The 17887-nt window shown below is 41.5% G+C and overlaps 1 protein-coding gene across 6 annotated transcripts in view; it reads left to right on the forward strand.

Moving 5' to 3' along the window:
- The first annotated feature begins 8752 nt into the window (after positions 1-8752).
- dgkg (diacylglycerol kinase, gamma) overlaps positions 8753-17887 on the forward strand; it is a 104474-nt gene continuing 95339 nt past the window's right edge. For all 6 annotated transcript variants that reach the window (XM_086051695.1, XM_086051696.1, XM_086051699.1 and 3 more), the window contains exons 1-2: positions 8753-8916; positions 16609-17007. In XM_086051695.1, coding sequence (XP_085907821.1) covers positions 16941-17007 — 67 coding nt within the window. In that variant the 5' untranslated portion in view covers positions 8753-8916; positions 16609-16940. The remainder of the gene's footprint in view (positions 8917-16608; positions 17008-17887) is intronic.

Raw genomic sequence — 17887 nt, forward strand, 5'->3', positions numbered from 1 at the left:
ATTTATACATAGTCTGTATTTTTGGGACTATATATCACTCCGACGTATAAGTCGCGCCAGTCAAAAAAATGCATCATGAAGAAGAAAAAACATAAATCGCTCCAGAGTATAAGTCACATTTTTTGGGCAATTTATTTGGTAAAAACTGAGACCAAGAACAGTAGAACTGGGATGAGCACCCAAAATCCACGTTCCCTAATCGTGGATGTGTTTGGAAATACGCTCTGAGCACGCACCGTTTTCGTCTGACCGTTCGGAAACTCAGTGCGTTGTACAAATGTGCCATTTGGTTATCCAGAGTGCCCCAAAAAAGGAGTGCCGGAGGGCAGTGCAAGTTCAAGCACAAGATGCTGATTGCTTTATAACCTAAGAATAGGCTGCGTTTAGTCAAAAACTCAAACAATTGTTCAATTAAAACATGCTGCACATAAATGTTAGAAAACATTTTTTTACCAAGTATTGTTTAAAAAACAAATAGTTCTTAAAGATTAAATGCAAAAATATTTATTTTATAGGTTGAATACAATTGAACTGCACCTATGGCGGTGATTTTTTCCCCCACATATTTAAGACTGAAGGGATACAGCATACCTCTCGTAGTACCTGTACCGCACGTTGAGAATCACTGTATTTGTGCAATGTATTTTTGTTTTGGGGCTAACAATTTGGATTATTTGTTTTGCTCTCCCAACTGTGAGACAGTCTGAGAAAAGAAATTCCAGCAGTACAGAGAATTACTTTTTGAAAAATCTTGCAGCATGTTCGTGACAGAAAATCATGTTGACATAACATTGACATAATTAGGCCTCTGAAATGTCAGAACTTATATGTGAGGTGCACTCGATCGATACATTGATCCTCAGTCAATTACTGTCTCTTTAGAACACATACTGTATGTCAAAGTCAAGGCCTGCAGGCCACATTCGGCCCGCGGGCCTTGAGGTTTTCTACGGCCCCTGGGATGATATTGCTTTATTATTAGATCCGGCCCGCAGACCGCAGCAAGCCGGTGTGGGTAGCAGATGTCATCGGGTCCTTCGCGTCTGCCGATGACATCAAATTAAAATATTAATTAACATTATACACATAACATTAAAATATATTGTAGCGTCTTCCAAGAACACAGACGTGGTTTAATTATCACATTTTTATTAGTCCAACCGGCTAATGTGGGCCGCAGCCGACGCCAATACAGTCAAAAAAGTGCAACGGCTCTCCTCCTCCGCTCCGCTCACCTCCATCCCCTCCCATCCAGCCACGCGATGGATTCATTAACCTCGGAAAGAACACAACCCGGCAAAACACAAATTCGACCACAACACAGATAATCCAATTCGTTACACTATTTCTCAAATATATTTCTTTGCATCTGTGTTTGTCACCCCCTGGCTGTTGTGTCTGCTATGTAAAAAATAAAATAAAATAAAATAACGAACATTACCGCTACGTTTGCGAGTATCGACCTTCGGTCGTCTACGTGCCGACTGAAGACTTCACGTCACTGTTTTGCGCCTTTCAGAATTGGATTGTGGTGAAAAGTGATTCGGAGTAAAATACGCTTTATTAAGAAATACTTCATGTTAGAAAGCCCACGTTGTTTTACTATTAGCAATTGTTGGCATTTGATAAATTCATTCAGTTTTGACGTAGTACTGAGATGTCCCACACTGTGAGCAGGCATTGAACGGTCCTCGAGCGCTAAATGTTGATAGCGAGTGACGTTGTTTCTTTTCTTTTTCCTCCTTCGACACAGCTAGCTAGTAGTTTGTTCGTGCCAGCAAACTCAGTAGTTGCAGATTTCCCGTGTTTCACCACGTTTGTTGTTGTGTGTAAATGTTAAAAGGTGAATTTAATCATTTAAGTTCGTGTCAGGTAACAACTGTACATAATAGCATAGTTATGTTCTTGTGAGTCATGTCACGTTGATGAACTCCAGTTAGTTATTTCGGCTAGTATGCTAACCATTCTAGTGATGAAATTTGTGAATGTGTATTGTATGTATTGTTTGGCTGATTAATTGCTTAATGAATTGTAATCTTTAGGCATATTGTTAACTAATGGATGTGCATCGGATGATGTTGCTAGGTTAGACTTTGTTTGTGTTGTTGCAGACCACAATAACTAGACGTGTCAAGTTGAATACGGGCCTGTGTTCTCTGACAGGAGCACCCACATCCATACCTTGCCACTCCAAAATAGAGTTAGCTGGAAACATCAAACCAATCATTTGATCCTATCCATTTTACTTCACATTATGTACAGTTCATACAATCAACCAGAAAATTGCTTCCAGTTTGGCAGGGGATACGCTAACGTTCCGCTGATCTTGTTTCACAAGACGGGCAGCGGCTTCTTCTCGGGTAGCGGAAGTGACGTACGAGCTGCCTCGCAAAAGTAGCAGTAATGTACATTATTTTATTTTTTATTTAGTAACTCCGAACATAAAAACACAACAGCCAGGGGGGTGATAAACATAGAGGCAAAGAAATATATTACAGAAATATAAAGCGTGACATCATCAGCAGGCGCGAAGGACTCGATTCAATCTGGACATTTTCAAAAATTTCAATGAACATTCTATCAGTCCGGCCCTTGGCTTGTAGCTAAATTTTTTATTTGGCCCCCCGTCCATTTGACGTTGACACCCCTTCTTTAGATGCAAATGTCAGGCTGCTGTATTCATCCAGTAATTCATCCAGTAATAAACTGCATGTATCTTCCCTGTTGAGGTGCCTTTAAAAAAAAATACTGACTATGAAATGTGTCTCAGTTAATGAATACAGAGTAGACAAGGCATTGAGCAATAACTCAACCTAATGCTGCTAGATATTCCCCCAAAATAGATTCCCTTTATTGGCCGATGTAATTTATCTTCTCTAGCCGCTGCTTACTAAAATTCTCATGTTTCTCATCAATGACATTCTCAGCTTGTTGTTTATAAAGACCTCTGCAAGTGTGCTGCTGCTTGGCTCCAGGTCTGCATTTTTATTGTAAAAGACAAATAGTGAAAATTACACCACACACAGTGGTAGTTTTAATAATGTGAAACACTTTTGAGGGCATTGCTACTTAGGAAAAATACTGTACGAATAAAGTTTGATTTATTGATTGATTGATTAATGGATCGATTGATTGATCGATCGCCTCTGTGAGCTGTCTCCTTACCGTGGTGCAGGGATTTATGTGTCCCTATGGTCCTGGGCGCTAAATTGTCTGTGTTTTACACCAGTGGATGAAAGGGTAGTCTCCCTCTGCCTTTGGGTGGTTTGAATGGCTCCTGACTGATGTTTGTGCCAATGCAACCAAACAGCAGCTCAGAGTACCCACCCTTTTTGGAGTCCTTGCAGGGTGTGCTGGAGAGCTCTCCCCTTTTCCCTGCTGGGGGACTTCAATTACTATGTTTACATGCAGTCAATATTCGGGTTAAAGTCAAAATTCCTGATTTCTGAAACGTTTGGAATAACCCGTAAGGCTCTGTATGCGGTGGGGCTGTCCTGATTGACACACATCTACAACATCGCGTAGACATCAGGGACAGTGCCTCTGGATTGGCAGACCGGGGTGGTGGTCCCTCTTTTTAAGAAGTGGGACTGGAGGGTTTGTTCCGACTACGGAGGGATCATATTTCCCTGCTAAGGTCTATTCAAGGGTGCTAGAGAGACGGGTCCGTCCTCAGATTCAGGAGGAGCAGTGTGGTTTTTGACCCAGCCGTGGAACAGTGGGCCAGCTCTACACTCTCGGCAGGGTTGGTTTTACATTCCTAGTTATATTTTTTGGAAAGAGTGGGGCTAGGAGGTTGTGAAATGGTATTTTGCCACCCCCCACACTCCATTTCAGAGGGTGGCAGTAATGCACCAAAAGCCAAACGCTAAAAGACAGAAGAAGAATCTAGTCGAAGAAGATGAAGACCACCAGAATTCTATCTTTGGCAAGAATGTGACACTTGATTCTGGTTAAGGCAAGCAAAACCTTTAAGTAAAACTTGGGTGTAAGTGTAGAGCTGTTTGAGCAGCAAGCCAATATGTTGTACATAGTGCACTCCATTTAGCATTTTAATCAAATCAGGTCAGATAATGGATGAATGGATGGATGGATTTTTCATCTGTTGGACCTTTGATGTTTACTGAGGAAAGCGCGGTTAAAATAACATGACGGACTGACCGACAGACGATTACAGTTTCGTTCGGCTTGAATAATAGACGGATTGACAGATGACGGACGGGTACCCAGGCTGCTGACGGATGACGAATGACGGACCGGCAAACTTTAGTGAAAAATGCCCACCTCTGGAAATAAATGCTCCCAGCAGTTAATTAACAACATGAATTGTGATCAAAACAAGTAAATCTAATAATGGAAAACATAAACTTCATACCAAATTAAGCAGGAATAAAGCAGATTTGGATACGTCATATTTTTTTGGTGTGTACAAAGTGCGCTGCTCTTTTCCAAAAAACAACTCAGAATGGAAGAATTTTCAGCATTACTCAGCAACGTTGATGGAGAAACATTATTTTCACACGGTGAAGTCCTCAGTGACTTATAAGAAGACAAACATAAGCAAGGTGTGCATGTGAGAAGTGTTGCTGCTGATCAACGCATTGAGAAACTGAAAAGCAGAACCATGGGTACAAAATGAGCTCAATCTGCAATTGTAAACATTTTGTTGTATTTTTGATGTATGCTATTCTTGGTTAAAAGACACTTTTGTTCAACTGTCAAACCACAGGTGTCTTTATTACTGCCTTCCACTTCCTGTTCTGTCATCATGATTGTTGTAAAGTGAGTGTGCAGGCGTCACACACTTCCTGCGTGGGCCGTGTAGTCGTGCAGATGAAGTGAAATTGCACAATTCAAATCTGTCTGCAATAACCAGAGTTGGGCACTTGACCCTTTTTTGCCGGTCCGGCCGTGACCCTCCACCCTTGACCTGGGTACCCTTCCGACCGCTACCCCCTGCCCTTATTCATAAACATTGTCGTAAAAAGTGTCCGTGATTGCCACTGCCGCGGGAGACATGCTAACGGCAGAAGCTTTTTAAGGATCATTAGCTAGTTAATTTACTATTCGAACCCGCTGTGGACACGCTTCAAAATGCGCCACTAGTACTTTACTACTTACCCAACTACATGTGCTTACTTCCATTGAGAGCCCCGGGGTTGGTTTTGTCGTGTTGTATAATTATTTGGGTCCAACAGACGGCCAGAAGTCGCATTCAACAAGTTATTTATTTTCCACACTTCCCTTCCTTCACAGCCTTCAAAATAAAAGCTTACCAGCAAACCACTATACACAGCAGGTTTGCTACTGCGTATTTACGGAAGTAGATGACGCCAGAACAAGTGCATGAACTCCACCTTGATGTGGCAGCGTCATACTTGAGTGCTGCATGCAGCTTAATATACTCCCGGACACAAGTTGTTTTGAAACAGTTAAGTTCCAAGTCGGGGGCCGTCGCTTCAAAAAGACAGCGACGACAATGGATATCGTGCCTGTTACAACCATAAAGGGACCAAGATGACTAGATTATGCATTTAATTTTATTGCCAAACTAGTTTGCTTTTGCAGCAGCAATGAGCTGCGTGCTGCATCCTCTCCTCCTCTCCGTGTGGGAAACTGTATGTCATCGCAACATGTGACATAATGGACCGATCAGAGCAGCAACAATTCCTGATGTGTGCGTGGCATGTGTCGCAGATCTGTCGCCAACAGCACAATGCGTCGGTCACGTGAATCAATACGGCAGTTGTCACTTGCGCCGATGCGGGAGTAGAAAGAAGCCTAAAAAGAAGCCTTTCATTGAGTAGGCTGAGATTAAATTTGGCCGCCTCGCCAGCACGTCACACGCATGAGGGCCGATTAGTGGGCCGGACTAAAATCCACTTCCGGCCATGCTTAGTCCAGCCATTTTTAAAAATTTGTCGCCCCCCGCCCCAAAAAATGGGCATCCGTCCGGTCCGGAGGGTCCAACCGATCCAGCCCAGGGCCGGACTGCCCAGTTCTGGCAATAACAACATATATTAGAATATATTTATATAAAACAAATAAATAACAATACATTACAGGGGTAGCGTTTCAAGTCAGGTTTCAGCTATTGAATGAAGATTTCAACCCATGATAGGGGTTCAAGCAGTTTGTTCCGAAAAAGAATTCGAGTTTCAATTTAGGATTTTAAGATAGTGTAATGGTACACACGCCTGAGTTGTGTGCGGGCAGCGTGGGATTGGTTCCCACTCAGTGACAGTGTCTGTGTGTGTGCCCTGCGACTGGCTGGCGACCAGTTCTGGGTGCGGTCTGCCTTTAGCCCATTGTCAGCTGGGATAGGCTCCAGCACCTCCCCGCGACCCTGTACAGGATAAGCGGTTTGGAAGATGACAGATGACAGATTTTAAGATAGGCTAGAATTTCAAAGTCAAATTAATCAGAGTTTTCCCTCAATTTTAACTTTACCTACTACTAGAAAATCAAGACCAGACATTTTTAGAGGTCTCCATATGTAGGTCTCCAGACCTACATCGTCACTTTCATCGTCCCTCCATCCTTATTGATAAATATAAAGGACCTCCTATTAAAGCTCTTCCGTCCTTACATTTCATCAGCGGGATGGAGCATTTCGTCCCTGGGACGGAATGCTCATCTCTGGTCAATTTGGTTATTTGCTTCTTCGTCCAACAAGGCGAATCCATAACGCAGTTGATTAATTAATCGGCTGGAAAAAAGGACAGGATGCTGCTAGAATTGAGGAGAGACACAAAAACAATAATGGAACCTTTCCTCTGTCCTCTGGGGATGTGGTTTGTTTAGCATTGCAACAGCAATAAGTGGGAAATGAGTCTGAATTCTGCAAAATGAAACAAAACGCTGAGAGAAAGATGGGCTCTGGTGCATTAGGACGTGAATTTGTGTGTGTGTGCTTAGTGTGTGTGCATGTGTGTGCGCTGAATGACTCGGTGAAAAATGGGCAAGCGGGGTGGGTCTGGCTTCATTCATCAATGATGTCATGACAGAAATAGCCAGCAGCACAACAACAGGCCGACACGCTGCAGTGACACCTTTACTGGCGGCTGACATGCTGAGCATTGTGTGTGTGTGTGTGTGTGCTTGAGAACACAAGATGGCTAAGATGGCTGTTGTTGCATTTTTTTCTTTAGGTTAAGTGCTTTTGGGTTATTTATCCAAAATAACTCCAACCCCACAATCCTAACCCACCATCTCAACACCACAATGTTGAGTCAGAGCTGTCAAAGTCATTAGTATGGTATATTATTAGCAGAGGTGCACATTCCGTCAGTACCCATGGAAGGTCCGTCAGTCCATCACTGATGACCACTGGCCAATGACGAATGACGGGAGACTTAAAAAAAGCAAAGCATCGACAGAAGTGGGTTTTCATCCGTCTCCAGAATCATCATTAACCTGGTCACTCAGTCCGTCACTGACGGACTCCCATTTTGCTGATGACTGACATAAACAGCTCGTGTCTCGCGTGTGTTTGTAGATGGGGGTGAATACACTGGGGTTGCTTCGGACAGAGAAGAGAGGGGGTTTCTCTGACAGACAAAAATGAACATTTAAACATCGCTAGTCAATGTGGTTGTGTTGGCAGCCAAGTGCTATCTCTGTTGCCAATTCAACAGCTGTAAATAAGTCAATCCACTCACCAGGTTATGTCAACTTTCTTGCACCTCATTCTCCAAGCCTGGTCTTTTTGTCACTGTCCCAGCCGGTAAATCGCTTAAAAGCTGGCAGTGTTGTATACGTCCCGACAAACTGCAATGATATTGTCCCACATTGTTTTTATTTCAGCACGTCGTGTGTGTGTGTGGGTGTGTGTGTTTGGTAGGATGACAAATTCCATAATACACAGGCAACAACATACCTAAATCAGGGGAGAAAAAAAATGTATTTTTCAACCCTGATAAATGAATTATAATAAATAAATGATGAATTCAAGCATGATTGTTTTTGTATTTTTTCATTTATTATTATTTTTAATTTTAAAATCAAATTTGTAAGGTGTCTTTAAGTAACATTTTATTTGTGTTACGTTTCATATATTTTTGTATTTAATTTTGGAATATTTTCTTACTGGCATTTTATTTTATTGCAATTATATATATATATATATATATATATATATATATATATATATATATATATATATATATATATATTTTTTTTTTTTTTCTTTTTTCATTTCATTTATATTGCGTGTCATTTTTTGGATCTTGTTTGTATTTTAGATGTTTATGACCATTTGAAATTCTAATTGTCTTTTTTGATGAATGTATTGTCCTTTTATTTCATTAGATCATGTACCAACTTTTTTTCATTACTAAAAATAACACTTAATAAAATCCCACATTTACCGATCGAATTAGATTTCACATTACATGTGGCCTTGCAAACACATCGCACATTTTGTTCAAATGTGACAAATCACACGACGGAGGCCATTATAACAGGAAGGGATGGCTTAAAATGAATGATGATCCTATTTTTATTCATTTTATTTTTGCCATCAATGTTTGCATTCTCGCCAAACGAATATAGTGGGGAAACACTTGCAAAAAAACAAAAGAAGTTGCTCACTCACAAGCAAACCAGCCAACGAGGCGCTAAACGTGAGGAAACAAAAAATAAAGGGAAAAAGAGCGAGTAGCATTCAACGGTGAGCGAGAAAGAGAGAGAGAGAGATGGGCAGGGCTTGAGAGCGAGGGGGGAAAAGTCTTCTTACACTCAGAGTGGAGGAGGGTGAGGTGAGGGATGTTGCTGCTCTCCTGCTCCTTCAGCAGCCGCGTGGACACAACTATACAGATTTGGAAGCACGGGAACAGCCACACGCACGCTTGGTGTGGTGCTGATCTGGGATGCTAAGCGAGGCTTCTTCCTGCGAACGGCAAAGGAAGAAATCAGGTAGGAAGGACTTTGGGCTGCCATTCCTGCTGTGTTGTCTTCCCATTGACATCTCGCTACCTTCAAGTCCACTTTGCGCGTCTGCTTTAAGACAGCGGCGTTCAACCTATGGCACGCGGGTCACACGGTCATTTGCATTTTACATCATTTACATGCACACCTGTAAGCAAATAAATAAGACAGGCATGGGCACAGCACAAAGGCCCAAAGATATTTTACCGACAAATCCTCATAACATTTAATAATAAACATTTGTGAAAATTATCATTATTATTATTGACAGCATTGTTGAGTCATTGTGTGCTCGCTCATTTTTGGAGTTTGCGTGTTCTCTCCATGCTTGTGTGCGTTTTCTCCAGGTACTCCAGCTTCTTACGGGTATCCAAAAACATGCATGGGAGTTCATCGAAAAGTCTAAATGTTGTCCATAGATGTGAATGTGGTTGTGAATGCTTGTCTATGTGTACCTTGCTTGTGACTTGTCCAGGGTGTTCCCTCCCAATGAAAACAACAACAAAAATGATGGTATGATAGTAACCGATAGTGTCGCGGTACATTTGCCTGAATTTGGTGCAGGCAGCTCCCACTAAGTGGCGTTGTGAAGGTGAGATCGAGTCTCTATATGTGCGCTGTAGTCTGCCTTTTGTCCGAAGTCAGGTGCGATACGCTCCAGTTTACAGCGGCCTTGCATGGGATGAGTGGCGTAGAAGATGATGGATGGATGATATTGAACAACAAAGTACGAACGTGATGTGATACCTGAGTAGGATGGATCAAACGCAGTGGAAGACTGAGTTCAGCAGGACGTAAGGGAGGAGCAGTTTGAAGTATATAATGATGCAGTCAGACGGTTTACATTTTCCATATTTTCATTCCATTTTAAGCCCACACGAAAGCCAAACTACTTTGCAATGCTTGCTCTTTAAATGCCTCATCATAGAGTTATTGATTTATTCCAAGCTGAGTTTGTCCCATTGAGTGACACTCCAGCATGAGGCAGCTGACAGCATGCTTAACGGCATCTTGTGCAGCAGGATGAGATGTTTATTGATTTCTCAGCATTCACTTGGGTTATTATAAAGATGATGGTGTGGTGTGGTTCCACCATTGCAGACATCACGGTCAATTAAAGCTTTTTTTGTAAGTCTCTTTCATAAGCCGCAAAATTATTATTGTTATTATTATCAGGCAAGATCGAAACTATTGCTCCTTTAATAATGTAATATGATACGTATATGCTTGTGTTAAAATGTGCTGTTAGCATACGCTAACTAATAAAAACTGTCAGCTAAGTGAACTAAAAGGCATGTCACAATATTGTTGCAAGACAGAATCTTAAAAAGTCATATATCAGTTATGCACGTTCATTCATTCATTCATCCTGGGAACCGCTTATCCACACTTGGGTTGCAGCCATGCTTGTCTTTAGGAGAGAGGCAGGGTACACCTCAAAATAGTCGCCAGCTAATCACAGCAGTTATGCTCAATATGCGCTTTCAATGTGTTTTTTTGCTTAAAGGGGAAATCAACCCAAACATTTTTTTTTCAAGAATATGTTCTATGAAAGCCCACTAGTTGAAACAAGTCATTCTGATGAATATTGCGTTTGTGGAATAAGATTGAATACACCCGTTTTCAGCCATCTTTGGGGGCGGCCATTTTGTCACATCTGTGGACTGAAAATTACATCACAACTACTCAGTGCTCAGGTAAAGACCAATCACGGCTGCCCTGGTTTCTGAAGCTGAGCCGTGATTGGTCGTTATGTGAGCCATGAGTAGTTGTGATGTCATTTTCAGTCGACAGAAGTGACAAAATGGCCATCCCCAAGATGGCTAAAAATTAGTGGATTAACTCTTATTCCACAAATGCAATATTCATCAGAATGCCGTGTTTCAACTAGTGGGCCTGCATAGAACATATTCTTGAAAAAAATATGTTTGGGTTGACTTCCAACTTTAAAGTAGAAATTGTTTGGGTTGACTTCCACTTTTAAAGTAGAAATCAACCCAAACATTTTTTTTCAAGGATATGTTCTATGCAGGCCCACTAGTTGAAACACAGCATTCTGATGAATATTGCGTTTGTGGAATAAGAATTTATCCACTCATTTTTACTTTAAAGGTGGAAGTCAACCCAAACATATTTTTTTCAAGAATATGTTCCCAGAATATGTTCATCAGAATGCCGTGTTTCAACTAGTGGTCCTGCATTGAACATATCCTTGAAAAAAATATGTTTGGGTTGACTTCCACTTTTAGGAACATGTTGATTTAAAAGATACTTGTTAAGATGTACGGTAGTTTAAATTGGTCCTTTACATCTTCAAATGAAACAATTGATAAGTGTTCCATCCGCTGGGAATAGCTGATATACTTTATAAATGTAATAGGCGATTTTCCTACCTTCTGTCATTTTAAGTGTAAAAATCAGAAGCCAGGCAGGGAATTCTGTGTCATTTAGTGGGAGTTTAACAATAGTGTTTCCCAAACTTCATTGAGCCAAGGCCCACACTGAATTTTACATGAATAAAAATCTCGTAGCACACCACCAAATGAAAAAAAGTGGATACGTGAGTTTATGACCACCTATTGTAAGAACAGTTAAAGAGGAAGTCAACCCAAACATTTTTGGACAATAATATGTACGTACCTCCACTAGTCTAAACAAGGCACTCTGATTGATATTGTGTTTGTGGAATATGAGTTAAGTAGTAAAAGCTAGCCGTTTTTGTTTATCTGGGGGGGTGGGGGGGGGGGGGGCTAGCCATTTCATCACTTCTGTCAAAGTCAACCAATCATGGCTCAGCTTCAGAAAACAGGTGAGTCGGGATTGGTTGTGACCTGCGCCCTGAGCAACTGTGATGTCATTTGTCAGGAGTGATGTCAGAAGTGACAAAATGGCCGCCCCCTGAGATGGCTAAAAACGGGTGGATTTTGCAACTTAACTCATACTCTACAAATGCAATATAAATCAGAATGCTGTGTTTAGGCTACAGGAGGTGCATAGAACATATTATTGTAAACAACATGTTTGGGTTGACTTTTTTCTGTCTGTTACTAAATGTTTCTGGCATATGAACAAAGATACAATATTTGTAGTAAATAAATTGGGTCTGCTAGTGATCCGCTTATACAACATCCATTGTACATTTAACAAGTACGATGACAACATTTTTGCAGTGAGTGACTTGTGTTTGACACTGAGAAAAAGAAGAAAAAAAAAGCTTCCGCGTAGTAATCACATTTTCACAAAAGACGTACAGCTTCCTCTCACGGGCGTGTCCACAATGACAGCGCCGAGACTGCCGACTCTATCGGGTCTGCTGCACTTCCTGTCAAGAGGTTCGACCCCGGGCTCGCTAGGACGGTGGTGTCAGGCGCATCCTGTGCAGCCCCCAAAAAACAACAACATTATTGACGGACTTCCTGCGGGAGCGTATGTCAGCGAGCATCCCTCTAGCTCGTCATTATTGTTGCAAACATCTCCTGAATTAGCAGCTGCTCTGTGTGCCTTGCAGCGGGTCAATTGACATTTTATGTGACAAAAGCGGCCTGTGTGGGCAGACGACGTGAAGTGCAGGCACAGGCACGAGTAAACTTTTAGTCACATGCGAGCGCCCTGGCAACTCTGCTGATAGAAACCACCAAATAAGACCATGGAAAATAACTGAAGTAAATGTTTCAGTGCAGTTCTTTCATTTCTTAGCAAAAGCATTAAAAAACAAAATCACAACATCTCTTTTCACATTGCCTAAACCAGTGATTACAAAAATTTATCGCAGACTCTAAATGATGTTTAATGTTTATGGATACTTTTGTCCTAGATTCATCGAAGACTAAATTGTCTTCACCGTACACCAAAACTCCAAATTGTGTTGATGTTTTCAAAAACATGCATTAGGTTAATCAAAGACTTAAAGTTGCCTTGTGTTTATAATCAAGTGTTAGCTTTTCTGAAATTGTTCGCTTAGATGTTTACAAATACACAATATTGGCCTCGTGGAAGACTCAAGTAGCCTTCTTTACAAAAAAAAAGTTCCTTCATAGTCTAAACACGGCATTCTGATTAATATCGCATTTAACAACCAATCACGGCTCACCTATTTTCTGAAGCCAAGCCATGATTTGTTGTTACCTGTGCCCTGAGTAACTGTGATGTCATTTTCAGTTGATAGCCAGTGACAAAATGACCGCCCCCTGATTTGGACAAAAATGGGTGGATTTTACTACTCAACTCATATTCAACGAATGACAGGACAATTTTTAAAATAGACGGTTTAGGCATCGACGGAAATCCCTTTATTTTGTTCGTCATCCGTCATCAATCCGTCATTAGTCTATTTTTCGCCACGAGGCTACGAGGAAAATAGCGAATTGTTTTGCTTGGGGGACAGATTTGAGTGAGGTACCAGGCTGAGAAGAGGCTTCCAAAACACAGTCAGTCAGTATTTCTCTCCAACCCTCGTACGGGGGCCGGGGGTCTGTTGGGGGGGGGGGGGGGTTGTGATCCTCGTCGCTCGTTGTAGTGTGTCTTCAATGAACGCTCTGCTTATCTGACTGCGCTCCGCTTGATTCTACTGGGAATATAACTCTTTGTGCCTCTTCAGCCAGCTTGTCTGACCGGAGCCGCTGACAAGTTACACGCCTCTTATATAGAGAGCTGCCCTGTGCCAGCGCTTCTTTCTGATTAGTGGCCCACGGCGGGAAAATGGCCATCCAATCACTTCACTGATGGAAGGGCTCCCACACACAGCACACACTGACTCCCAGTGGAATCAAGTGGAAATAAAAATAAAATAGTAAAAAATAAATACAAAAAAATAATGATAGAATAAAAGTGTTCAAATAAACACTGATAATGAACTTGTATGCACATTCAATTATAAATTTCTTCCCCTGTCTTCTTCCCCTGTCGTATGACAGTGCGCAGGATGAAATTATGGTTCTATGTCATGGTTGTCAAGTCAGGCGAGTACATCTTGTGTAGTCTGCTGGATTTCAGCCAGTCTCTTAGGAAACCCACAGAGAGGACAGTCGTTTACACCCCGTTTCACTGTCTGAATTTGGTGACCAAAATCGCAAGCGCGGCTGTCTTCATCTTCCACTTGTGGCTGATAATCTAGCATGGAGTGTTTGTATATGATTGAACATGACCTATTTCTTCTTGGGGACATCAAGCATGCCGTCTAAGTCACAGACATCCTCTGTGATGGATGAGAAGGGCTTGTGTAATTTTGGGCACATTTTTCAATCCCCATTTATCACAGGAGCTCGTGAAAGTCGACCGAAGTTTACAGTCGCAATCTCGAACGGACGCTCCGTATTGGAGCCGAAATGGGCAAGACAAGATCGGTCTAACAAAAAACGAGTTTCAATTTTTTTTTCCCATACAAAAATTGTTTTACGGCGTACACAATTTGAAATGATCAAAAAGTGTCGGTGTCAGCTCAGTGTCCCCCTAACCTAACATTTAGGGGCATACAATGCAAGTCAAGTTGCAAACTAAATATTCACTCTTGTCACTATATTACTGATGAATGGGCATAAGCCTGGAGCAGAAGTTTGTCAGCACCAAAAAATATTCAAGAATAGTTATTTATTTAAAAATCAGCAAATTTACTGGTTGCACAGGCACGAGTAGATTAAAAGTTGACCTGAACTGTCCCTAATTTTAGGAGCAAAATGTCACCATTTACGGGGCAGTTTGGAGTCCTGCTTTTAAAAACACATTTTAACTTATTAAAACACAGTTTAAGTTTGAGTAGAAAGTCTGCTAGTTTTATGCGAAAATATCGTATGAAACGCCATGGATGGGCTAATGTAAATTAGCATAGATGACATGGTACATATAAACTTTGAAACTACTGCTACTTTAACACATGTGGAGCAGTATAAAAAAACACATGTAAAAACAGCAAAACATGCCGTATATACAGGCATGAAATATATTTTCTGTGCTGGTTCCATTTGTGCATCTTCGTTTGCTCTTAATTACTCTGCATCTACATCCAGAAGAGCACAGTGCACTACACTGAAGGTGCGCAACTCTAAATTCAGACTTGGAAGCCACTGTGTAGGTGTTGACCTTAATGTTACACTTACCAACCACGCAGGACAAAGAACAATAGTCAGCGGCACAGCCAGCTACAAACACATACAATTTATTGTTGAATTGATACCTCTCAATCAAAAGAGGGCTTTGATATTATGAAGGGATCTTTGTGTTCAATGTCATCAGATCTGCATGTGTACCTAATGTTGAGGCTACTAATAGTAAGAAGACAGTGTATTAAAACAGAAGCAGATCGCTGATAGTAAGTCAAGTGTCCTGCATGCATTCGTCCGTTTCCGCCGTGGTGTTTCTCTTTGCTCTGCAGTGACGTCATGGTTGCCCAGCAACCCGCTCAGCAAAACAGAATCCCTCTCTGCACCAGAGGGGGGGAGGCCCCCTTTACACGCACACATGCACGCACACACACAAAATAACACACAGCGATCCTCCTTTTGTCCCTTTACACAACACATGCATGTCCATGAGCGCATATGCCTCACTTTGAGGAACACGTAGCATATTCCGTATTTGTGTTCTTTTGAACTCTTAACCAAAATGATTGTTTTGTTATTGTTGGTGGTGTTTTTTTGTTTATCTTGACATGATGTAATGTATGTGCTGTCTGTGGGGGGAAATATTACAATTGAAATGGTTGAAAGTGGCAATAAAAAAAGTTTGGAGAGTGAGGCACCACCTGCTGAACGCCTAACATCAAATTATTTGCTTCACGTCAAATTAATCCCAATCTTCATGAAAAAAAAGGTTCAGGGGGAGGTGGAGCCTATCCCTGCTGACTTCAGGCAAAAGGCAGACTGCACCCTGAACTGGTCACCAGTCACTCATAGGGCACTTAAAGGGACAGACAACCATTCACAATCCCACCGTCACTAACTGAACCCGCACTAGCAGCCCCGCCTGTGCACACAGCAATCAATTGAGCGGTTCAGTTATCCAAGCCTGCGTCCTCAAAAAGTCTCACTTGGTTGTCAGACTCGTGACGCACATGACGTTATGCATCAGTATTTTTGTTGGGCATGTGAACCAGCGTACCATTTATGCGTACATATGTATAGTTGGATCCATCGCTGAATTTATCGCTTTTAAAATTGCCAATTTTTTTTTTTGCTCATTTTTTTTCACAATAACACATTCCAACAAAAAACAAAGAGAAATACTTGCAACCCCTTGAAAATCTAATCTATCTATCTATCTATCTATGAAAAAGCATGCGTTAAAAACTTAAAATATTTTAAAAAATGATATTATTTTTAAATGAAAAATTACAATTGCAAAATTACAATCTGAATTTTTCATTTGATAAAGTATAATTTTGTGGAAAAATACTTTACTTATACAATGCATGAGTAAAAATAAAGGCCTTGTTCATAAAGTATTATATTCAGGATTATTACTGTCTCTAGGGAACTGATGTGTGTTAGTGGGAGCAGAAACTCAAACTACACTTTCTAGCCACCATTGGTGCACGATTTTTATGGACACTGTTCATTTAACAGTATTTTTACTGTAGTGGTTGGTGTACAACTGCACTGCATCATATAGTTGTTTTTAATTCAGTATATTAGTTAACTTGTTCCTCTGTTATTATATAAGTGTATAATGTCATGTGTTTTTATGCAGGTGGCAAAATGGAGGCCTTTTCTGCTGAGCCATGAGGACAACCTCGCGAAAATGACAATCAGACGGGTTATATCCGGCCTGACCTCATCCTGACACATCCTCCTCCTCTTGCCCCTCATCACATCTCCTGGCGGACATTTTATACTCCATATTTTGGATTGTTAAAGCTTTTCAGAAGATTCAGGGAAAATAATTCTCCTCCTGGACGAGATGACAAACTTCTTAGCCACAGTCTTCATCCTCAATCTGACCTGAGATTACCTATCTTGCCTGTTTCTGGTGGAACGGCACCTCGCCAGACCTCCCCCCAAACCTCATCAAATTAAGGCATTATGGGAGATGGGAGCTGGGTGTGTCTGAGCCCGGCTGAGTTCAACCAGCTCCAACAGTACAGTGAGTGTAAGTAAACACGCAGCACGTGGCACACTGCGACAGTGGCTTGCGAAAGTATTTGGCCCCCTTGAACCTATTGATCTTTTGCCACATTTCAGGCTTTATACATAAAGACATAAAAAAAATGTGTGTGTGTGAAGAGTCAACACCAAGTGGGATACAATCATGGAACGAAGTTCATACGATATTTTAAACTTTTCTTAGGAATTAAAAAACTGAAAAGTGGGGTGTGCAATATTTGGCAGCCAACTCACTCCAGAAGTTCCCTGATGATTTCGGAATCATCCAATGTTGACCTACTGTAAATGACTGAGGATGATAAATCGAGTCCACCTGTGTGTAATCTAATCTCAGTATAAATGCATGAATAACGCCTCTTGTTAATGAGGAGAATGGCCGCGCCCCCTACCGTTGTTATCCTTGTTCAGTTTGAGTCACTGGAGGAACCGATTCCAAACTCTCCATGGGATAAAGATCCATGCTTGCCTGATTGCTTGCCCGCTGCCAGTCACCATCTGCCTCCTGAGAGTTGACACGAGTTTAGCGTCTCTAAATGTCCGAAATATAACCAGTCGGGGTTCGTGTGCGCATTCATGCTCTTCAGCTTCAGCTTGTGAAAGTGGAGGAACGATCGCCACGGTATTTTTGATTTTGTGGAGGTGATCATGATGAGATCACGTTTTATGTCAATAAATCCAAACTATTGTGCAGAACACTTTTATACTTTCACAGTTTGAAGTGTAGTAACGCGCATTTGCATTTTTTGCATTTTGGTGGCGATCGGTCACCGTTTTAGACAACAGAACTGACAAAGCGAGCAATATTACCAAGGATGCCTTCCTCGCGTGACGTAGACCGCTGAGACCGAAAACATAACATAAGCCAG

This window comes from Filicampus tigris, chromosome 14 (genome assembly GCF_054856515.1).
Source record: "Filicampus tigris isolate MCC_2025a chromosome 14, RoL_Ftig_1.0, whole genome shotgun sequence".
NCBI classification, from domain to species: Eukaryota; Metazoa; Chordata; class Actinopteri; order Syngnathiformes; family Syngnathidae; genus Filicampus; species Filicampus tigris.